This window comes from Babylonia areolata, chromosome 6, assembly GCF_041734735.1.
Source record: "Babylonia areolata isolate BAREFJ2019XMU chromosome 6, ASM4173473v1, whole genome shotgun sequence".
In the NCBI taxonomy this organism is placed as follows: Eukaryota; Metazoa; Mollusca; class Gastropoda; order Neogastropoda; family Buccinidae; genus Babylonia; species Babylonia areolata.
In genome coordinates this window covers 51,513,542-51,537,768 of record NC_134881.1, presented here as the reverse complement: position 1 = coordinate 51,537,768, position 24,227 = coordinate 51,513,542, and the positions used below count along the sequence as shown (strand labels likewise).

General features: G+C 40.9%; 1 protein-coding gene across 1 annotated transcript in view; it reads left to right on the top strand.

Moving 5' to 3' along the window:
- Nucleotides 1-1,884: 1,884 nt before the first annotated feature.
- LOC143283437 (stomatin-like protein 1) overlaps nt 1,885-24,227 on the top strand; it is a 28,508-nt gene continuing 6,165 nt past the window's right edge. The window contains exons 1-7 of the mRNA XM_076589674.1: nt 1,885-2,215; nt 11,104-11,207; nt 12,125-12,191; nt 13,665-13,747; nt 17,208-17,411; nt 18,735-18,790; nt 20,325-20,500. Of these exons, the coding sequence (XP_076445789.1) occupies nt 2,017-2,215; nt 11,104-11,207; nt 12,125-12,191; nt 13,665-13,747; nt 17,208-17,411; nt 18,735-18,790; nt 20,325-20,500 (889 nt within the window). The 5' untranslated portion in view covers nt 1,885-2,016. The remainder of the gene's footprint in view (nt 2,216-11,103; nt 11,208-12,124; nt 12,192-13,664; nt 13,748-17,207; nt 17,412-18,734; nt 18,791-20,324; nt 20,501-24,227) is intronic.

Below are 24,227 nucleotides of genomic sequence, written 5' to 3'. Positions count from 1 at the left end.
TCTTCCCCTGGGTCTCCGGCACTCACCAATGGCTGCCACATTTACTTGATCATCAGTAAAAGATGAATTCCATCATCAGGACATTACGGCGACGCTTACTATCAAGGACGACCGCCACACTCAACCCAGAGAGCAGCAAAGCCGCTGGTGGACTTCGCACCGGTCACAACAGACTGAACAAATTCATGTACCCATTAAAGTATTAAAAATTTCAAAACTAAAAAAAAAAAAAAAAAAAAATCATGTACCGAAAACTGAAGCTGCCTTCTTGTTGTTCTTGTCAACATGATCACCATCATTAACATCCTATCATCATTATTATGATTATGATTATTATGGTTGTTCTTGTCAACTTGTGACATGATCACCATCATTAACATCCTACCATCATTATTATAACTTTTTTTTCAGCAATTGTACCATTATCATCATTTCCGATTGTCACTGTTGTTCAGTATCATTATTGTCATCATCAACATCATTGATATAGATTTTTTTATTATCAGTATTGTTGATCATCATCTTCATCACACACACACACACTAATCAAAGCCAGTCACCTCGATTAAGTGCGACGTACTACTCAGCAGACATTCGTGCAACGTGAATGTTCTTGCGTTCCCACCACAGGTATAAAGCGACCAGCCTCAGCTGATTAATTCGACAATGTTCCTTATGGAAGTAGAAACCCCGTAGCAGAATGGCGTCTTTTGATTAATCTCTCAAAGGCAGCATCAGTGCAGTAACTGGACAGATATTTGCCGAACACAGTCCGGACTTGTGGAAATCACTCTCTCTTTTGTGCCCCTCAGTCTCAATCCCTCAGGCCGGGCCAGTCGATTCATGTCACTCACTCTTAAGGTTGAGCTGAAATGAACTCGCTGGCAAAGTGTCCTAGTGAGATTTCGCACCGGTTAACATGAACAACTAAATGTACCGAAAACTGAAGTGAAAATTGATGTGTGCTGGAAAAAAGATACGTAACTTTTCTCCCCGTTAGCGCCCTCACCCCTCCGACCCCCAGCGCCCTCCCCCTCCCACTGTTCGCCTCAACCGAGTCCGTTCCTATCGTCGCCTTTGAGTGGTCATTCGTAACAACTTGCTTTTTCCTTATTATCGCAGGCGACAATAATTACCGTCGTTCCGGCGTTCGGCGGAACATGTTATCATCTGCACATACTGTCGCTGGCGACAATAAATGGTGCTGAGTCTCACGGGACATTTTGTCGCCAGTCTCCAGAGCAAACTCTGAGACGACACTGGAGATTATCATAATAATTATCATAATGATCCGTCAGTGTTAATCGTAGTATGGATAAGATCCACTAAGGTCGGGATCAGTGTGTGTGTGTGTGTGTGTGTGTGTGTGTGTGTGTGTGTGTGTGTGTTTGCTGTGAGAATACCTGAAGCATCCGAGACAAACGAAAGAGCAGATGAACTGGCCACGGTGAGAGAGTCCACACTGACAGAGCAGCCCTACTCACACTGGCACCTCAGACATCGAGAGAAAAAGACCATAATCGAGACTATGATGAAGCTCAGTGTGGTGAGAGTTAACTGCACCCCTCACTCCCCCAGCCTCCAAGAACATGTCACGCTGTCGTGGCCCTGCTGTGCCGGGACGCAAGCACAACCACCAGCTGAGTTGATACACTGAACTGCCTCACAAGAAGACATTTTAGTTTGGCTCTCTCCCCATGAATACCCTCTCCAATAAAAAAAAAGATATAAACATTTATATTGTTTATGTAAATGTTTTGTGGTGGTATCACATACTCTGTTCTTTCAATGTCTCTGTTACTGCGCGAGTGTGCAAGCATAGGCATAGATTCCGGGAAAAAGATTTCCTGCTACAGTTGTCTCCTCTTTGTTGACATCATGGCTGACCCGACGATATCGATGGGCACCGCAAATATTGCGAAATATGCATGCATGTAAATCCTTTCATGTATTCTCCCAATAGAAGTTGAGCAATATACATCCATAGCAAACAGTGCCGACAGTGAAACTTCCAACATGTCTGCACGTTATTCAAGACTTCCAACCGAGGACACGATGGAATCTGGGTTTGGGTTTGGTTCAACTGGTGGGTCAACCTTCGATTATTCGTCGGTGTTCACGTTTTCCAATGGTTCATCCAGGAATTATAAATCTGCGTTTACGTATTCGACTGACAGTAAAATTCAGCTGGAAAGTGATGTGCAGTTTGAAAGCGGTACGTTTTTCTTGATATCTTAAAGGCGCAGTGAGCGAGTGTGTGTGTGTGTGTGTGTGTGTGTGTGTGTGTGTGTGTGTGTGAGAGAGTGAGAGTGAGAACGAACGAATCGTTTTAGAGAGAGAGAGAGAGAGTGCGTTTGTGTGTGTGTGAGAGTGCGTTTGTGTGTGTGTGTGTGTGTGTGTGTGTGTGTGTGTGTGTGTGTGTGTGTCGTGGTGTGTACTCATACACGTATATGATGACTATATCACTACATGTGCATGTGCTTCACATCTTTTCAATAAGGATATTAGATGAAACAAAAGCTTAAATAGTAAAGAAGTGAGGAGAGGGGTGGGCAGTACGGGAAGTGGGGTATGGGAGTTGTGGCAAGTGTATATATATATATATATATATATATATATATATATATATGGTGTGTGTGTGTGTGTGTGTGTGTGTGTGTGTGTTTCATGCATGTGTGGAGGTGTTTGATGATTTCTTACTGCTTTAATACTTATCCATTTTAAGAATATGTTTAGATCTGAAAAAGGAATACAATCCCTAATCTATTTTTTAGGACTGTCAGATTCAGGAAAAAAGTCAAACATTAAGAGTTGGTTGATGAAAAATGTCCATGAACAGAATGTCTGAAGGTTTATGGTGCTGATTCAGTCACAAAAATGTTTAGAGTTGGTAACAGGTAAGTGATGGGATCTAAACCAGAAGTACTCTCGAGAATTGCCCAAACAACAATGGCACTCAACAAGCTGAACACCATCTGGAACAACAAAAACATCGCTCTCAGCTCAAAAATCAGACTGATGCATTCCCTGGTTATATCAATATTGCTCTACGCCTGCGAGACTTGGACCCTGACTGCGGACATCGAGAGAAGAATCCAAGCTGTCGAGATGAGATGCTTTCGTAGACTACTTGGCATCTCCTACAGAGACCACATCACTAACACGGAAGTGAAGAACAGAATCAAGCAAAGTATTGGACCCTACGAAGACCTTCTGTCCATAGTGAAAAAACGCAAACTTAGGTGGTATGGACACATCTCCCGATCATCTGGTCTTGCCAAAACGTTCCTGCAAGGCACCGTACAAGGAGGCAGAAGGAGAGGACGGCAGAAGAAGAGATGGGAAGACAACATCCGGGGGTGGACAGGCTTGACGCTCGGTGACGCCCTGAGGAAATCAGAAAACCGTGAAGAGTGGAGAGGGGTGGTGGCCAGGTCAGCAGCGGTGCCCCAACGGTCTGAACCCAGACTACGGGAGAGGTGAAGGTGAAGGTGAAGTGATGGGCGCAATAGTCGAGTGGTTAAAGTGTTGGACTTTCAATCTGAGGGTCCTGGATTTGAATTTCAATAACGGCGCCTGTTGCGAAATGAGTGCAGATTTTTCTGATCTCCCAGGCCAACATAAGTGCAGACCTGCTTGTGCCAGAACCCTCTTCATGTGTATACGCAAGCAGAAGATCAAATACGCATGTTGAAGATCCTGTAATCCATGTCAACATTCGGTGGGTTATGGAAACAAGAACATACCCAGCATGCACACCCCTGAAAATGGAGTATGGCTGCCTACATGGCGGGGTAAAAACTGTCATACACGTAAAAGCCCACTTGTATACAAGTGAACATGGGAGTAGCAGCCCTCAAACGAAGAAGAAGAAAAAGGTAACAGGTAAGTAAAAAAATTATGTGATGCTTTTGAGCATCACACTTTTTTCACAGGAAAGAATACATTAAAGTCTGATATTTTGTTCACAAATGTGTGGAATATTTTTAGTATTTTTTGTTAAGTTTTCTATCTGGAGCTACACATGAGGGATGCTATTTTTCTGTCCATGTGGAAATGATTTTTTTGTTGTTGCTTTCCTAAGTTTATGTATTATTCATCATATTTTGTTTGGGAACTTTGAAAGTGCTCCCAAGCAGTTTTTTTATTTTTATTTTCATTTTTTTAAATATGATTCTACTTACTCAGGAACTGTAGAATTTTTGCAAGGACAGAGGAAGAACCATATGAACTGATTCAGAACATCACTTTGCTCTTTGTTTCATTGGCCTAGATACTATATCGTTACATGTTCTCTGTCCCTGGTTTTGCTCATTTAGTGTATTATCATCCAGAGAAACAAGTGTGTTTGACTTGGAATGCAATTTTGTATCATTTTATGCTATGAATGATTACATATCTTTCACATGACTATATTTTACTTAGTTTTTAATGTATTTCTGTTTTTTTCCTTTCACTCCATGTTCATGTTAGTCTAACATAAAGCATGGGTAGGCTGTCAAGGCCTGATCAGGGCATTGGGTTTATGTCAAGGTCAGGCATCTGCTCCTTTTTTTTGTGTGTGGCAGATGTGGTGTAACGTATCAAAGTGTATACTATACATGTGCCAGCAGCGTAGATATGAAAAAGGTTTCAAAACCAAGCTTGTCCAAAAAAACAAAGCAAAAGTTTGTACATTTCTCTGTTCAAAAGTTGCATGTAGAAAACAACATGAAATGTCTGGGGGTTTTTTTTATGTGTTTTTTTTTTCAAACTGCGTAATGTCAAGCCTCCACCGTAAAAGGGATGATTTACACAGAGTTCTGAAACTCTTTAATTTGATGTGCATTAAATGATTAATACAATTAAACTAGTGTTTTTGACACTGACACCATAAAATAGCTTTTCATTAAAAACCAAAATGGCATTTTTTGTGGAAAAAAGTATGGTTTCTTTCTTTTATAAGATATTATGATAAAATGATGTGTGTGTATATGTTAATACTCAGTACGTGATGCTACTTGACAATGTCCAATGTTTTTGAAAATTCTGAAAAGTCCTTTGTCCTTCCACCCACACACTCCTCCTCCAAGGGCAGGTTATCACAAATCATATCCAGATAGTCTAGGCTATAAAATTTAAAGTCAAGGAAAGAGTGATAGGGAAGTTGTGTAACAGGTCCCCTTGTTTTGCTTAGTTTTCAGTTTCAAGGAGGGGTCAAAGCATGCAGAATAATCCATATGCACTATGCCACATCTGCTCTAAAAAAAAAAAAAGAAAAAAAAAGATGCCTGATCTTCACAAAACCCCAATATATATGCTGATCAGGCCTTCGGAGCCTGCCCTCAGTTTGTGTAGAACATTAACATATGAATTATAATGCAGGGAAGAAAAAAAAGTGCATCCACACATGCACACACATTGACAGGAGTGTAGAAATGCACAATCATAAACAGACAGAGAAGAGAAATACAAAATGCATGTGCGACAATTTTCAGTCTCACAAACAGCAAGGCCCAATCCTGAACCGACAAATTTACGTACCCAAGCCCCACACCAAAAATACACACACACACCCACCCTCCAAACACAGATACGCACACACAATGACATAAATACCTCATGTCAGTTTTCAAAGTACATCTGCCTGAATTTAGAATTCTGCTTCTGCAGAGCTGCAGCATGAGGGAGAATCCAGGAACACCTGTTTCTCAAGGTCATGTCAAAATTGATGCAATAACAAACGTTGCATGGACCTGATCTTTTTCTGGTCTGTCTGACCACTTTCACGTTTCCTGGATTCAAAACACATTTATGTTTTTAAGTTTACAATGGCATACAGACCACTGAGAATTTTGTTCATCTCTTCCACATAACAGTCATCCTCATAAGCAAGCAGCACACTGGCACCAGAACTGACACTGCTGAAACTTGAAAAGTTGGGAGTGGAAGCGGCAGCGCTATCCTCAGTCTCTCCAACTTCAGTCTCAAGACAGGTTGTCACTGTTGTTAGGAGATTCTGATTCCAACTTTGAAGTGGGGCAACATGTTTTTTTTTTTGTTTTTTTTTAAAGAGAAGAAATTATAGCTGTTTGCCACCGCTAGTTTCTCCTTTCCAGATTTCCCAGCAGGTCAGAACAGTCTTCCCCCTCTTCTCCAAGGAACAGTTTACACTGGAGACAGGCTGTAGGAGATGGCACTTACCAGTGGAGATGTGTTCCTCGGATTCCAATTTTCAGTTTTTGATGCATAGTTTCTGCTCTGAGGGCCTTGACTCTCTCTCTCTTGACTCCAAATTTCTTGCATAAATGCCGGAGGAGATTTGTAATGTCTGGAGCTGTCTGACAATCCATTGTGGGGTCTCTACTTTTCTCTGCTTTTCTCTACTGCTTCTTCCTTTTTGTAATTATCTATTTTCTTTCCCATTCTCAACAACAGCCTGCGTCTTTTTTTACTTTATTTATTATTTTTTGCTGCCCCATCATCTGCACCGTTTCAGTGGCATTACTTTGGTGGTGTTCGTTACTCCATGTTATGATTTAACGTACTTAGGACACCACCTACTAAGCTTCCTACTGACCACAATGATGGCTTAGTCGCAGAGGCAGACTGAATGAGCGTCTCCCCCAGAGTGGATCCCTTCAGTGGCAGTGCCCCATGAATCCGCTGACACTGAAGACCTTGACAAGACTCACCCCAAGCGTGGGAGTGAGGGGGTATCAAAACTGAGGTCACCATGGAAGTAGCACTTGAAAGGCCACATAATCGATGATGAAGAGGGAAGAGAATAACGATGACGATGATAATGACAATGCTGCTATGGAAGTCCATTTCGGTTTGGGACTACAGGGCAAGGCTGTACTCTACGCTAACTGTCAAAATGATACCCCAGCGTCAACCAGGTCCGAGAGATACAGACACTTGCAATATTGGTCAGGAAATAAGAGCAACACACCCAAAGACGCATCCGTGAAGTGGTTGATTCTCGACTGTGTGGTCCCAGTCTTCCCATTTGAGCCCATAGCGCACTGAAATCTGGGTAGGGGCCGGCCGCGGGTCGAAAAACCCACCTCCACTGGGATTCGAACCCGCGTCCTCCTAGTCGTCAGTCTGCGACGCTAGCATCATCTTCTGTCGCATGTCTGGATCTTTTCAGGATGTTGAACATCTTCGATCTTATCCGTTTCACACCAAAGGTCTTATTTCTCACTGGCGCAATCCGAGCAATAGCCTACTTTCAGGTACAGGTACATATATATATATATATTCCTTTTAGGAAAAAAACAACAACATTTTTCCATGTTGGCACTGCCGACTGATGGTTCTTTTGCATCTATAACTGCGTTATTTTCTTTGATGACCGAGCTTCCAAGTGGCGACCGCATTCCAAGTCATTTTTCGTCACCATTGTTCATCACGTCGTGAAGTAAAAGGGCATGTGGGTAGGTTCTGGAAGGCAGTATTGTGTTATATTGACATCACCAATGTCGTCACGTTGTAGTTTGACGTCACTTGGAGCTGTTTCTGCTTTTCTTTGTGGGTTGTATTTCGACGATTGAGGCCCCCCCTTCAAGGGGCCTGTTCGTCGTTCTGCAGAGTAAGAACTATAAGTACTTAACAACATGCTGAGCAGGCACATGGAGCTAAGTAAAACTACTACTACTACTACTACTACTTTACCTACCTACCTTTGACATGCTGGTGAGTACAGGGTGGACACATTTTTCCACTGATTCTTTTAGAAATTTATAGAGCGTGTATTACTGACACACTGTCTGACAAGCTGTTTCAGAGGGGAACAACCCTGTTCGAGAATAACTATCATCTAACGTTGCGCCTATGTCGGTTTTTCTGGAGTTTATGAAACTGTCCCCGTAGGTCACTTCTGCAGGCAGACTTAAACGTTCGTAGCTCGACATCGTCGTAGCCTTGAAGTTAAAGGTAATTATATATTCGATCATATTCCAGCGACGGCGCTGGTGTTCTAGTCTTCTAGAGTTTCGGCGCGTGAAAATGGGCAGCAGTGGTGGTATGTTTTCAGCACGACCATTAATTGTCAGCTGCCTGGTAGTCACTAATTCAGAACTGATTGTAACTGGGTCTCTATTTTCCTTCTTTCTTTGTGCTCAGTGGTTGTTTTTCTGTGCATGCTCCTGGCGCGTAGCTCTATTTTGTAATCTCAAACATTTTAGGTGAAGGGGTGATGTGACTGAGGCGTATAAGATTTTGCATGGGCATTATGACTGGAGCAGCACACAAAAGCTTTTTACTTTAGATGACAGTACTCATACTAGGGGACACCTACTAAAAACAGCGTAAAGCATTCACAAAATCAAACCTTTTTTTTCGCATTTATTTACCAGTGTCGTTGTTAATTGTAGAACAAATATGCTCATCACCGCAGGAGTACTTACTAAAGAAAATGTTAGGTATACAGTGGAAGGAATATAGCTTCCAATGAATTTCGCCATTGAAAGCAAGCCATTGCATAACTGCACACTCATGTAAATACTATTTAAAGACAACAACAACAAAAACAAACAAAAACAAAACAAAACAGAAACAACACCCTAAGTTCAGGCAAAAGGCTGAACAAGTCTGAAAGCCGCGACATTGATATGACATAATAATTACGTATATTGGCTTCGCAATAGGTCTTTCTTTCCGATGTTCGCCCTGTCGTGCATTCTGTTAGTGCGCCATCTTCGTATCCGATGACCACAGGCGACTGTAATGGATACGGACAAAAGAAAAATGTGCACAACAAATTGCTTTTTGTTGCGAAAGGCATTTATATCGAGCACGCACGACCACAAATAATCATCCACAATGTGAATGCACGGTGTTTTTTGTTTATTTTTTTTTCTTTTTTTTTTTTTTCCATCCGGCCGTTCAAGGGACTGAACTTTTCAGGGTTTTCGTTTGATAATGCGTTTCTCTTCCCTGACAAACCCTGAAACATCATGGACGGCGAGAAGCTTACTGGAGCAGGCAAACTCGTGTGTGTGTGTATGTGTGTGTGTGTGTGTGTGTGTGTGTGTTTGACAATCAAGCCTGATTGCGACAGCAGGCCAGATTGAGAAAATGAACTCTGAATATTTAGATCTACAAAGATGACAACTGTTTACAGCCTCCCCTCCTTCCTCCTCCTCTACGTCTCTTTTCTTTTCTTACAGTTTCTTTGTTTACTTTGTTTGTGCTGTTTTAGATGAGTTGATGTATTTATGATACGTTGCTTAGTTGTGCCGGAGCGAAAGGTGTCGTTTTGATCAAATCGATATGATTATCGTAACGTGCGCGCTATCCAAGGATATTAGATCTCAAAGTAGCGAGTCTCTCGGTCGTCGTTTGTTGTGTTTTCCTTTCGGGCCTGGGACGGACGGGAAAGGTCCGTGGTCAGTATGGGGGGGGTGAGAACAGAGAGAGAGAGAGAGGGAGAGCTCTGTCCATAAATCATGACAGATGGAGTCAGACAGTGGACAAAAATTAATGTACACATGTATTTCCCATGCAGTGGTTGGTGATGTTAGCAGTTGCTCTTGTTTGTTGGTACAGTTTGGCAAATATGAAGTTTCATTTTTGTGGAAGTGTCAAGAGTTATTGTACACCCGGGGGCCCGTTTTAGTTAGGGTCCAAGATGTCAACACTGATTTTCAAGTCATTTTCTGTATAAGTTATTTTGTCCATTTAACATAAAAATTCAGAAGAACCACAGTAATGATTTAAATTTTCAGAATTTCAAACTGTTTTCTGGTGACTTTTTTTTCTCTTTTAGAATGAGCCTGCAAGGTATAAGTGTTTATTTTTTCGTTTTTTTGTGTTTCTATATTTGTCTGTTTAACATCAGAATGTGCATGAACAACAGCGATGATCTGGATTTTCAAAACTTCAAACTGTTTTTTTGTGACTTTTTTTCAGAGTGAGAAGCCTAGAAAATGCATTTTGGCCCGACCGACTTTGACTTTTGTTGTGTTCAAAGTTTCATGCATCAGTGACTGATCATTGATGTCTAACTTTAATCCTTGACATACATTTTGATAGATGGTCATACAGATCTTGGTAGCAATGTTTTGCTTATACAGACATTCGCAAAGAAGTGCGTCAACTGACCTTTATAGATGCACACATATAATGTATTAACTCTATGGAGATGTAGTTAAATAGTGCGTGTAGTTTTACTGTGATGGGCAAATATGGACATATTTGAAAAATTCAACACACAGAGACAAAGACATACAAATTATATATCACTAGAAAGTTTACCATCTCTTCTTTTAACATTTTAAAACAGTTTTCTCATTAAATGCTGCTAAATATTTTAAAAATATTTTAAATTGAAAAATTGAAAAATAGGTATACTGTACCCACCAGGCATGTCATATCCATCAGCTAATCCACAAGGCAGCATAAGATGATTTTCCCACACAATAAGGTTCCCTGATTCACATGAATCAGTTTGAAGTCAAATGTTGCACAACAAACTGTTAAAAAAAAAAGAAGAAAAAAAAAGAAGATGACAACACTGGTTGGTTATGTAAAGATCGAAATCTCACCCAGTCCAGAAAAGTCACCAACCTTTCACGCCGTTAACGGTCAAGGGGAAATAACTCAGTTTTTCATAGACTGATCCCTCAAGACAGCCTGATTAGTTTCCCTTCAATTGAACACTGCGGAGTGTATGAAAAAAAATTCCGCGATCCGCAGAATCCTACACTACGGCACGTCATTCTGAGCGGGCAGAGCGCCGGCGCCGAAGCACCGGCGCATCTCCAAAGAGTTAATGACATTTTACGTGTGATTGGTTTATAAAGATCTACTTATAATTAAACAGTTTAAGTGCATGCATAACATCCCAACTTCTCAGCTAAATAATGAGAATGAAATAGAAAGAAAGAGAGAGATGGCAGACATATTTCTCTCTTAAACGGAGAGAGAGACTGAGAGAAGCAGAGTTAGATTTAGAACATTGTACAAGAGAGAGAGAAACTAAGACTAACAGTGTTAGATTTATAATGTTGTAATAGAGAGGATCTTGAAAGATGCTCATGAATGTTGGGTTTCAAAATCAAAAGAATGATTTAATATGTAATCAGTAATAATGTCTTTTCTTCTTCTGTGTTGCAGACAGCAGATCATTAATGGACAAAGTCTGCTACGTAATCCTGAATGCACTTGTCTTCTTACTGTTTCTTGTGACTTTCCCTATTTCCGTTTGGTTCGCTATAAAGGTAATTCACAAAATGTTCTGCCCATCTCTGCCTGTCTCTCATCCTTTGTATGTGTGAGTGTGTGTGTGTGTGTGCATGCGTTCGTGCGTTTGGTGTGTGTGATAGTGGTCTCTGAGCTGTAGTGAATGTTGATAATTATGCATGCATTACAATTTACATGTATGCTACAAATAAACCTGTAGGTAGGTAGTGAGTGAGTGTGTGCATTAATGTGTGTGTGTGTGTGTGTGTGCGCGCGTGCGCATGTGTGTGTGTTCATTTGCATACATGCATGCATGTGTGTGGATGTGATTTATAAATGATACTCATAAGGAACATGAAACTTAATCATATAAAAGATTAGATTTAACTGACAATCATTTCTGTTTACTAAGCTTTGATTATTTATTGACATCTGAAATGTGTTTCTTAATGCCACTAATGACAAGTTTTTAACACACTTGACAACACACATTAACACTTAGTTAATGACAGACTTGATTACACTTAATAAGTCCTCCTCCTGCATTCAGCGTCAGCTTATAAACAAATCCATATGGAGAGAAAATAGAAGAGACAGTGTATGTGTTTGATTTATGAATAAAAAAAAAGAAGTTTTTATGTATTTCTTATCTTTTAAAGTAAAATTTGAAATTGATATAAGTATCAAGGCACATTCTGATTTATGCACACAAGCTGACAGACAGACACACAGAGAAACAGACAGACACACACACGCTTACTCACACAAACACACACACACACACACACATGCATACATGCATACACACACACACAAGCACACGCACATACACACACACACACATATATATTTATATGCACGCGCGCACGCGCGCGCGCGCACACACACACACACACACACACACACATGATGGAAATGCCCATTCTGATGTGCTGATACAAATAATTCTCTGCAGATGGTGCCACAACATGAACGACTGGTGGTATTCAGATGGGGTCAGCTGTACAAGGTTAAGGGGCCAGGTATGAGCTGCAAATGGTGATGGAGCTGAAGTGTATATATAACAAATCTTTTTTTATTAAAAAAAAAAAAAAAAAAAAAAAAAAAATTAGATTTTAATTTTCACTTTTTTTTCCACTTCAGTTTGACACACACAGAGTTCCAACTGTACTCTGAAGTCTTCACACAAATATTCTGGTAGACTAGTATGTTACATAATGTTACGAAGTATCACTAATGCAGACTTCTTTTGGACTGATTTTTTTTTTTTTTTCGATTCAGTGGTGCGTCATCTGTTATTTTCACTTACTTTTTTTTTTTCCTTATTTATCCATGTTGTGTGTAATGGTCCAGAGCCAGGCAGGAGCTTCAAATGGGACTGCTCAGTTTGAAAATAAAGTCCGTTAAAATTCAAACGGAATTCTTTGTCGTCAGATAAGTATGGATGAACATTACATCATGTATCAGTTGATGGTAAATTTTTGGAAAGTTGAGTATTATGTTTGCTTAGAGTTACATACTAATCATTATGAAATCATGGAACATGTATATATTTTTTAATGCAGTGTTGTTACAAAAAAAAAGTATCTAGGTTCTATATTAAATTTATCAGAATGTTTAAAGTAGTCTTTGGGAATTTGATACTACAACCATGCCAAACGCAGTAAAATGATTATCTTTGGAACACTCATTCGAAAAGAAATAACAAAATAAATGGTTCAAGGTGTAACTAATAAATTCTGATAGCTTTGAAGGAGGCTTGAGAGTAAAAGCAAAACTATTACCAAGATTCTTTCAGGCACTAAGAATTAAATATAAAGGAAGAGGAAAATCCAGTGATTTTTATCGAAGTTTTGAATGGTTTGATATTAGAAACCATAACAGGATGTCGAATTTACTAATTTCTGTCATACTAAGAGAGATGGTTTTTTTTTTTTATACTATTTACACGAGAGTATCAACTCTCTCTCTCTCTCTCTCTCTCTCTCTCTCTCTCTCTCTCTCATTGTGGGATGGGGTGTGTGTGTGTGCTCAACATTGTAATGGGTCAGAAGGCCTTCTACAATAAAACAGTTTTGAGTTCTGAGTTCTGAGTTCTCTCTCTCTCTCTCTCTCTCTCTCTCTCTCTCTCTCTCTCTCTCTCTGTGTCTCTGCCTTGGCTACCTATATATTTTAACGAAACTGTTTGTAGGTTTTTGTTTTCCTTCTCACAATTCATTGTTTTGATAATGTCAAATGTTCTTAAATGTGTTATTGTAATCTTATGTGTTTTTTTTTAATGCATGTGCGCATGCACGCGCGCACACACACACACACATACACACACACACATATATGAATATATCAAGAGGGTTTCATTAAAGTTAAAGAGATAACAAAGTTTACTATATATATATATATATATATATATATATATATGTATATATATGTACATCTATCTATTGTGTGTGTGTGTGTGTGTGTGTGTATCTGTATCTATGTCTGTTCCTTTGCAGGGATGGTGTTTGTCATGCCATTTGTTGATCGCTGCCACAAGGTGGACGTGCGACTGAAAGCCTTCACTGTTCCTCCTCAGCAGGTAAGTTAGAATGGGGCATGCGCATGTATGTGTGTTTGTGTGTGTGTGTGTGTGTGTGTGTGTGTGCCTTTGTAAAAGAAAGTTGAGTTCAATTTTTATGCTGTTCATATCTTTAAAAAAAAAAAAAGTGTGTGCATTTATGTCTGTATGGTCTTATCATAGTGTTTACATGTAATTTTGACGATTGAGCAGACACAAAAATTTCCCTGTGAGTGTGAGAGATTAATAAAGTGATGTTGTGTTGTGTTGTGTTGTATTGTATTGTATTGTATTGTATTGTACTTTGTATTATATTGCATGGGTTATGCTGCTGGTCAGGCATCTGCCTAGCAGATGTGGTGTAGTGTTTATGGATATGTCCAAAGGCATTGACGCCTTCTGTAGAAACTGAAACTGAAGATGATCATGCCTTCAGTGTCAGATGGTGAAGCGGTGACTGTGGGTCCGGAGGTGACTGCTGAGGCCAACCCAGGCCCGGAAAGCTCACCCACACGTGGGCAACGTGTGTGGGCAGGTGGTGCAGTGGAAGTGGAGGTAGCTCGTGCCTTGCACACGGTGTGTTTCCTCTGAGCCTCTGTGGTGCGACTGTTTCCTGCTGCCGTGCGCTCCTTTAGTCATCCTGCTTTTGCCAGGGTAGGCGCGGTCCAGAGCAAGCGATTCCTGGCATCAGTGTTGAGGTCTTTGAGGGACACTTTGAGGCAGTTTTGAAGCGTTTCTTCTGTGCTTCAACTGCGTGCTTGCCTGGGGGGGTCAGCCCCGGCCATTGTATTGTGCTGTACTGGTGACAGGCGATCTTCTTCTTCTTTGTTTGAGGGCTGCAACTCCCAGGTTCACTTGTATGTACATGAGTGGGCTTACGTGTATGATTGTTAGGCAGTCATACTCTGTTTTCGGGGGTGTGCATGCTAGGTATGTTCTTGCTTCCATAACTCACCGCCGAATGCTGACATGGATTACAGGATGTTTAACATGCGTATTTGATCTTCTGCTTGCATATACTGATACATGAAGGGGGGGTACAGGCACTAAGCCAGGTCTGCACTTATCTTGACATGGGAGATCAGGGAAAAAAATCTCCACCCTTGTACCCACCAGGTGCCATTACCAAGATTCCTCGTCATTCGTTGGCTGCAACTCCCACGTTCATTTGTATGTACATGAGTGGGCTTTTTCCATGTATGACCATTTTTACCCAGCCATGTAAGCAGCCATACTCAGTTTTCCGGGCTTTACTGAGATTCAGACCTCGGGGGACCCTCAGATTGAAAGTCCCAATGCTTTAACCACTCGGCTATTTCTGCCCCCGTCAGTCTCAGGTGATAACCAGCGACCGGGCCATCATCGAGCTGGGGGTGCATGTGTATTTTTTCATGGTCATGGTGGAACATTGAATAAACAGCAACAATATATATATTTTTTTTGCTGTAGTGTGTGTGTGTGTGTGTGTGAGTGTGTGTGTTAGAATATTTTTTGAGATAATGATATTAATGAAATTTGGTAAATTGATTTGTTAAATATGTTCTTTTTAAATTCATATCTTTTTTTTTTCTCAAATTAGAATTTCTTTGTGTTGCTCAGTTAATATTTATTCAAATGGTTGCGAAAATGTCAGTACAACAAACAGTTAATCTGACAATAAATGGTTTCAGTCAGTCAGTGTGTGTGTGTGTGTGTGTGTGCATGTGTAGGGTGTGCATGTGTGTTCGTGTGTGAAGCTCAACTGAGCGCTTGCCCTGGGCACAGCCCTGGCCATTGTATTGTGCTGAACTGGTGTCAGTTTCAGTTTCTCAAGGAGGTGTCGCTGCATTCGGACAAATCCATATATGCTGCACCACATCTGCTAGTGCTAGGCAGAGGCCTGATGAAGTAGCACAACCCATCTTGCTCAGTCAGGTCTTAAGGCCAGACATGGTAGTGAAATTTTGACCAAAATCATGATTTTTTTGCGATTTTCGTTTTTTCGCCTAATTTGCTCTCTTCAACATCTAATCTTTATAGTCCGTTTCACCTGGGTACTATAGTCACTTAAATAAAGCTTCAAACAGCATCAACATGTGTGAGTTCTTGTGAGTACAAGCACATCTCTTTCTTTTCCTGTTTTCTCAGTTTTGTATTTTGTCTTCGTAATACCATTTTTTCAAAATGCTAAGGCTCAAAAACTTTAAAAGTTAGCATGTTCAAACTTGGTACTTTCTTTCTTTATGTATTCATCTTTATTATAGTGCAGTGGTTTGTATAGTACTAGTAAAAGAATGAATATACACTCATTTGAAAAACATTATGTCAAGGAATTTATATACATTTCAACAACAACAACAAAAAAAAGTATTTATTCAAATTCCAAAATACCATTGCACTATAATAAAGAACAAATACAAATAAATCAAATAAAACAAACAGAAATAACATATCTATAAAGGTACCGAAGTTTTAAGCTTTTCAATTTTTGGTTTGTCGGCCATTTTGGATTCGTTACCATGGAAACCGTCACGACAAATTGCACAAAATGACCTTTTTAGACATGTTTAGTCCAATATCTTTGCATACTATGTCACAGAAAGCCATAAACTTCAAGTTTATTTCATACATTTTTGTACTACCGTGTCTGGCCTTAAGTCCATGCATATGTATTTGTGTACCTATCAGATTGGATTTTTTTTTTTGTCTGCAGAATTTTGCCAGGAGACAACACTCTCATTGCCACAGGTTTTGGTTTTTTTTTCAGTGTGCCTTGTGCGTGCTGTGCTCAGGACTTCAGTTTATCGTCTCATCTGATTGACTGGATGCTTAGTATGGTTTTTTTGATTGATTGATGTGGATACTTATATAGCGCCTATCCTCGGTCAGAGACCAAGCTCTAAGCGCTTTACATACACGAGGACATTTGCATCACAGGCTGCCTACCTGGGTAGAGCCGACTGATGGCTGCCACTGGGTGCTCATCATTCATTTCCTGTGTCAGTCAATCAGATTTCAGACGCACACACATACACACTCAGACCGACATGTAACATTTTACGTGTATGAGCGTTTTGTTTTTTTTATTATTTATTTACCCTGCCATGTAGGCAGTCATACTCTGTTTTCAGGGGTGTGCATGCTGGGTATGTTCTTGTTTCCATAACCCACCGATCGCTGACATGGATTACAGGATCTTTAACGTGCGTATTTGATCTTCCGCGTGCGCATACACACGAAGGCGGTTGAGGCACTAGCAGGTCTGCACATATGTTGACCTGGGAGATCGGAAAAAATCTCCACCCTTTACCCACCAGGTGCACCGAGATTCGAACCCAGGACCCTCAGATTGAAAGTCCAGTGCTTTAACCATTCGGCTATTGCACCCATCAATCTCATGAGAAAGGGCGAGAGCGGGATTCAAACCCAGACCCTCACGGACTCTCTGTATTGGCAGATAAGCGCCTTAACCGTTCTGCCACCTTCCCTCCTTGATGACCAGGTGATAACCAGCGACCGGGCCATCATCGAGCTGGGCGCGGACGTGTACTACCGCATCGTACGTCCAGAGCTGACCATCACCTCGGTGCAGAACCTGGACCAGTCGACCCGCGAGCTGCTCAACAACAGCCTGCACAACACGCTGGTGGCCCAGCCCCTTGCCAGGATCGAGGGTCAGCGCAACGCCATCGCTCAGGAGGTGCAGGTAGGTTGGTGAGAGAGATTCATGATTCAAGATGGTTTATTCAGTCAAGGCCATAGCCCCATATGAACAGGGGGCAACAACAAAATTTTGTTTAGTATGTGTCATTGTAATTGTTAATCCAAACAGTGCAGAATATTCCATAACAAGCTCCAATAAAACTACGTATGGTGTTTTCATCCACCGATGACATCAGTAAACACAGTCGAAACGTACATGGATATACATAATATTTTTTAGGAATGAGCTGGATTCGTAGGTCATTAAGGACAGGACATTTCAAAACAAAATGGACTTCATCCTCTCTGGATTCCCCGCACAAAGGACACATTAATTGGTGAGAGAGAGAGAGAGAGTGTGTGTGTGTGTGTGTGTTGCCAGCTCTGTTAGAGAATTAGTCTTCGATTTTACATCTATCCATTCAAGATGGAAAGAAAAAAGAAAAAGTGGAGTGGGGTGGGAGGGGCAGGGGGTTAACTTGATGTGTGTGAGTGTGTGTGTGTGTGTGTGTGTGTGTGTGTGTGTGTGTGCTTGTTTTGATATGTGGAAACAGTTTTCATATCTGCAAAGTGAAAGATATATAAGGCGTAGATAGAATAGATAACGGATCTTTGGAAAGAAGCTGTTAGTAATTATGTACGAAGGAAACCTTTACTAACTCTTGAAGAAGTTTACAGTAGCAACTTACAGAGTCAGTAGATTTTTTTTTTCATATTCATTGATTACATAATCATAAAATCAAATCATGAACAGATGAGGCCAAATAATTCCTGATCCTCACAGTGAAAATCAGTCATTAATTTCAGAAGGAATACAGAATCTCATAATCATAGGTGCTCTAACAAAGCAAACATAGTGATTGAGAGAGTACAACATTTTTGTGAACTTGATTCCGAAATTATGGGTCTGATGGATATCAAACAGGAGGAAAAGAAGATGGAACATTGGAATGTGAGGCACGTGAAAATGTAGCATGCATGTTAATTTTTGTGTGTACGTGTGTGCAGAATCACAAGACTGGCTTTTGTGCCCAGATGAAAGTAATTGTAAAGACAAGTGTACTTGTATAGGCACACACACACACACACACACACACACACACACACACACACAATATGCATGTATGTAAGTACATATATGTACACAAACTCTCACCTTTAAAAAATTTTTTTTTAATTCCTTTGACTTATTGAGGAATTAAAATTCCTTTGTTAGGGTGCATTTACACAAAATTCCAGTTGTGACTGGAGATATATTTGTATGGAAGAAAAGAGAGATTTTCCATTCTTTCTCTCACTCGTTTATGTTATTTTGTTTTTTTGACAGGATAAGTGCAACAAGATGGCTGATGCATGGGGCATTGAAATATGCCGGCTGGACATGTGAGTAGTAATGATGATACGGTCCCAATAGAGATACCCCTGAATTCTAAACAGATTTAGAAGAAAATATAACAAAAGTTGGCTGTCCTTCTTCTTCTTCTGCGTTTACGTGTATGACCGTTTTTACCCCGCCATGTAGGCAGCCATACTCCGTTTTCGGGGGTGTGCATGCTGGGTATGTTCTTGTTTCCATAACCCACCGAACGCTGACATGGATTACAGGATCTTTAACGTGCGTATTTGATCTGCTTGCGTATACACACGAAGGGGGTTCAGGCACAAGCAGGTCTGCACATATGTTGACCTGGGATATCATAAAAATCTCCACCCTTTACCCACCAGGCGCCGTCACCGTGATTCGAACCCGGGATCCTCAGATTGACAGTCCAACGCTTTAACCACTCGGCTGTTGCGCCCGTCAGTTGGCTGTCCAAATTTAATCATTGGAGGAGATTGGAATCTAGTACTTGATCCAAACTTTGATGCTTACAATTGTAAACAAGTGAATAATCCAAAAGCAAGAGAAAAAAATTGATGACATTATTTCAGATTTAGTACTTTGTAGACATATGGAGAGAATTAAATCCTGAAAGCAAACGATTTACCTGGCGCAGGACTACTCCTTTACAGCAAAGCTGACTTGATTTTTTTTCCTTTTGTCTGAATGCTTGATTCATTGTGTACAGATATACAATACGGATACAGAACTGATCATTCTGTGATAGTATTAAAATTAGAAATTAACAAATAATGAGGCCAGGAAAGGAAATGATCAACATATAGTAAAGAGCGGTAACTCTCTCCATTCACAAGGTACACAGCTTCAAGTCAGTGCTGCTTCTTCTTCTTCTTCTTTGTTCGTGGGTTGCAACTCCCACGTTCACTCGTGAGTGCGCTTTTACGTGTATGACCGTTTTTTTACCCCGCCATGTAGGCAGCCATACTCCGCTTTCGGGGGTGGTGCTTCTTACGCAGACACTTTCTCAAAAAAGAAGCATTGGACGTGCACACAGCAGCAAAGGCAAGTCAACGTTGAAAAACCACCTAGGCAACCATGTGTTTGTTCTGTATTGTCCATGTGTTCTGTGTGGCTTGTTCAGGATTAAAGAGGCTATGCCAGTCTTGAATAAAAGCTAATTTGTGTTTGTACATTTTTTTCTGTCTTTGCTGCTGTGTGCACATGTCAAATGATCGGTATAAGGACAGGCCTGGCGCTTCCTTTTTTGAGGAAGTGTTTGGGTTTGTTCCAATGTACCTTTTATTTACCTGTGTGCTAGCTGAATCGGTAGCGTAAGCAGCACTGACTTGGAAGTTGTGTACCTTGTGAATGGAGAGAGTTACCACTCTTTACTATTTGTTAATTATATCTATATATATCTATATGTATATATCTCTGTCTATCTATCTACCTACCTATATGTATCTATATATATATAGATAGATGGATATAGTTAATATATAGTTATATATGTATATATAAAGTTTGTTTTAAATAACGATCAGAAAAAAAAACCCATTCTTTTCGCATACGCAGATCTCAGATCAAAGTGCTGCAGAAGCCGCCAACCAATCAGCCTAAGCCTACCTTCGTCATGCCACCCGGCCTTGCCAGTCTTGGCGGCAGCATCGGAGCGGCTGTTCAGAGTCTCACTGGGGGTGATGTACCGGAAGCTTTTGAGCAGTTGGCCACAGCTTTTTTGACCTCTCAGGGTGCGTTTGGTTGTGATGTTTTTCATTCATTTATTTTAGTTTTGCTCAGGTAATGATGATGTGGATACTTATATAGTGGCTAATTTTAGTCAGAGACCAAGCTGTAAGCGTTTTACAAACTTGGGGTCATTTGCACAACAGGCTGCCTACCTGGGTAGAGCTGAATGACGGCTGCCATTGGGCGCTCATCATTCGTTTCCTGTGTCATTTAGTCATATTTCAGACATACACACTCAGACAGACATATAACATTTTATGTGTATTACCATTTTGTTTATTTACCCCGCCATGTAGGCAGCCATACTCCATTTTAGGGGTGTGCATGCTGGGTATGTTCTTGTTTCCATAACTTACTGAACGCTGACATGGATTACAGGAGCTTTAACATGCAGATTTGATCTTCTGCGTGTATACACACACGAAGGGGGTTCAGGCACTAGCAGGTCTGCACATATTTTGACCTGTAAGATTGGAAAAATCTGCACCCTTAACCCACCAAGCGCCGTTACCGAGATTTGAACTCCGGATCCTCTGATTGAAAGTCCAACGCTTTGACCACTTGGCTATTGCATTGTCAGTAATCTTAATTGACAGTGAAGAGCTGTCACCTCATGAGACCAGGACAGAGCTTACAATACAGGTCAGGTTGTCAGTCACCAACTCTTTATTTTAGACTTCTTTGTGTAACTTAGGACTGCATTACTTTGTTTAGCAGAATCAAACTCACCATTACTTGAAGAGCACACAAAAGACTTGCACTTTTTTCTTTCTTTTTTTCTTTCTTTCTGTTACACGACCAACATCGATTTGCCGATTACTCTGTCATGGTTCATGCATGCTGGGTATTTTCATGTCTCCATAACCCACTGAACACTGACATGGATTACAGGATCTTTTCAGATTTTTTCTGCTCAAAAATTGTTAACCTCAGGAAAGAACTGGGTTCACAGTCAGTTTGTGTCACATCCCTTGGGAAAAGAATTTCAAGGTGTTCCTTTTGTTGCTTTCACACCTGTTTCAGAGTCACATGTACTTTGTATTTGTATTTGTATTTCTTTTTATCACAGCAGATTTCTCTGTGTGAAATTCGGGCTGCTCTCCCCAGGGAGAGCGCGTCGCTACACTACAGCGCCACCCATTTTTTTGTATTTTTTCCTGCGTGCAGTTTCATTTGTTTTCCCTATCGAAGTGGATTTTTCTATAGAATTTTGCCAGGAACAACCCTCTTGTTGCCGTGGGTTCTTTTACGTGCGCTAAGTGAATGCTGCACACGGGACCTCGGTTTATCGTCTCATCCGAATGACTAGCGTCCAGACCACCACTCAAGGTCTAGTGGAGGGGGAGAAAATAACGGCGGCCGAGCCGTGATTCGAACCAGCGCGCTCAGATTTTCTCGCTTCCTAGGTGGACGCGTTACCTCTAGGCCATCACTCCACTTAGTGTGTTGAAAAAGTCTGCTCCAAAAACATGTGACCTGGACCCCCTTCCCACACCACTACTGTAAGAGTGTTTGGGTGTTGTTTTGCCTGCACTTACAAAAGTTATAAATGATTCTTTAATTTCTGGTGTCTTCCCTGGTGTATACAAAACCGTACTTGTTAAGCCCCTGCTAAAGAAAGCCACTCTGGATCACAATGACCTAAAAATGTTTTTGCCCTGTATCCATCCTTGCTTTTGTGTCCAAAATTATTGAAAAAATTGTTCTCTCCCAACTTTCAGACCATTTAGCATTAACCCTTTGAGCCCTGAGTTCCTGAGCAATTTTAACCCTTCTGCCTGAGCTCCTGAGCCAAAATTTGCAAATAATTGATATTAAACCCTTTGAGCCCTGACCACCGTTTGATCGGTGGCAGAGAAAAATGACATAATGCCCAGCCCCCGGTTGAGCGGTGCGTAAACACTTGAAGCGTGCAGAGAGTCTGAACCTGGCCTGTCAGGGCAGAAATCAGGGACAAAATGTGCGAGAAAACAACTGTACACAACGCAGCAAGTAATTGATATGCTTGATGATTTATCGAAAGTAGAGTATGACAATGATTACTCTGATAGTGAGGTGGAATTCGAATCGGATGATTTTGCTGCAGATAGTGATGTTGAAAATGAATCTGAGCATGCAGAATCAGTTGATCAAAGGAGGCGTGTCCGGTTGAGACTCTGCACGCTTCATGGTAGAAATCGATCTTTTTTATCCAAAGCACATGCACAAAACACAGTGAAAAGGCGCGGCAATGTTGGTACTACGTTCGCTGACGTTAGAATATTACGGTTTTTCTGATTGGCTCTTCAATATAAGTCAACCAGTAGCAAAACATGACACAAGTGTTTACGCACCGCTCAACCGGTGGCCAGGCATTATGCCACCCCTCCCCACCACCGGTAAAGCGGTGGTCAGGGCTCAAAGGGTTAAACAACCTGTTCTCTTCCTTTCAGTCAGCATATAGATCTGCCCATAGCACTGAAACTGCTTTGTTGAAAGTAGTTAATGACCTGTTACTGTCTGTTGATGAAGGTAAGCTATCTGTGTTAACTTTGCTCGATCTGTCGGCTGCGTTTGACACAACAGACCACAGCATACTCCTTTCCAGACTTGAACATGTTTTTGGGATTCACTCAACAGTTCTGAGTTGGTTTTCTTCATACCTATCCAACCGCTTCCAGATTGTCTCTGTTAGTAAATTTAAGTCTGATCCAACCCTGATCTCCTATGGTGTGCCACAAGGCTCTGTCCTGGGCCCCGTTCTGTTTGTTCTGTACACTGCTCCTCTTTCTGATGTCATTTCTGGCCATTCTGTTCTTCACCACTCTTTTGCTGATGATACTCAGCTACAAAAGTCTGCAGAACCAAACCAAGTACACAGTCTGATTCTGTCAATGCAGGATTGTATTTTTGATGTTAAATTGTGGATGATATTCAACAAAGTAAAGTTGAATGATGACAAAACTGAAGCTATGATTATTTCCTCTGCAAGAATTTCCACATCTACTTTTTTTCCTGCCTCTATAGTGGTTGTTGATGCCACAGTTCAGTTTTCTAAATCAGCAAAGAACCTTTTGAAATTTCCTCTTGTCAATACAAGAACCTATGGTGAATGTTCTTTCTTCTTTGCTGCTCCTCACATCTGGAATAACCTTCCTTATCATATCTGTGCATCTGATTCTATTTCTGCTTTTCGCTCATCACTAAAGACTCATCTTTTTAAAACCTATCTATAAGTACTCTCAGCTTCCTTGTTCTCCAACACCACCCCTGTCAGCTCACTTTGGATGTATGTAGAGTGGGAAAGGGAGAGTGTGTGGGGGGAGTAAGGGGGGGAGGGGTTTTTGAGAAAGAGTGGTCATGAATGTTTTATGTAACTTGTAATATTTTTCTTTCATGTAAAGCGCCCTGAGCTATTAGAGAGAAAGGGTGCTATATAAATGTACATTATTATTATTATTATCTTTAACGTGCATATTTGATCTTCTGCATCAGTGTCAGTATCAGTAGCACAAGGAGGCGTCACTGCGTTCGGTCAAATCCATATACGCAACACCACATCTACCAAGCAGATGCCTGACCAGCAGTGTAACCCAACAGAATCACTAGCAGGTCTGCACATATGTTGACCTGGGAGATCAGAAAAATCTCCACCCTTTACCCACCAGGCGCCGTCACCGAGATTCGAACCCAGGACCCTCAGATTGAAAGTCGAACGCTTAAACCACTAGGCTATTGCGCCCGTCAAAT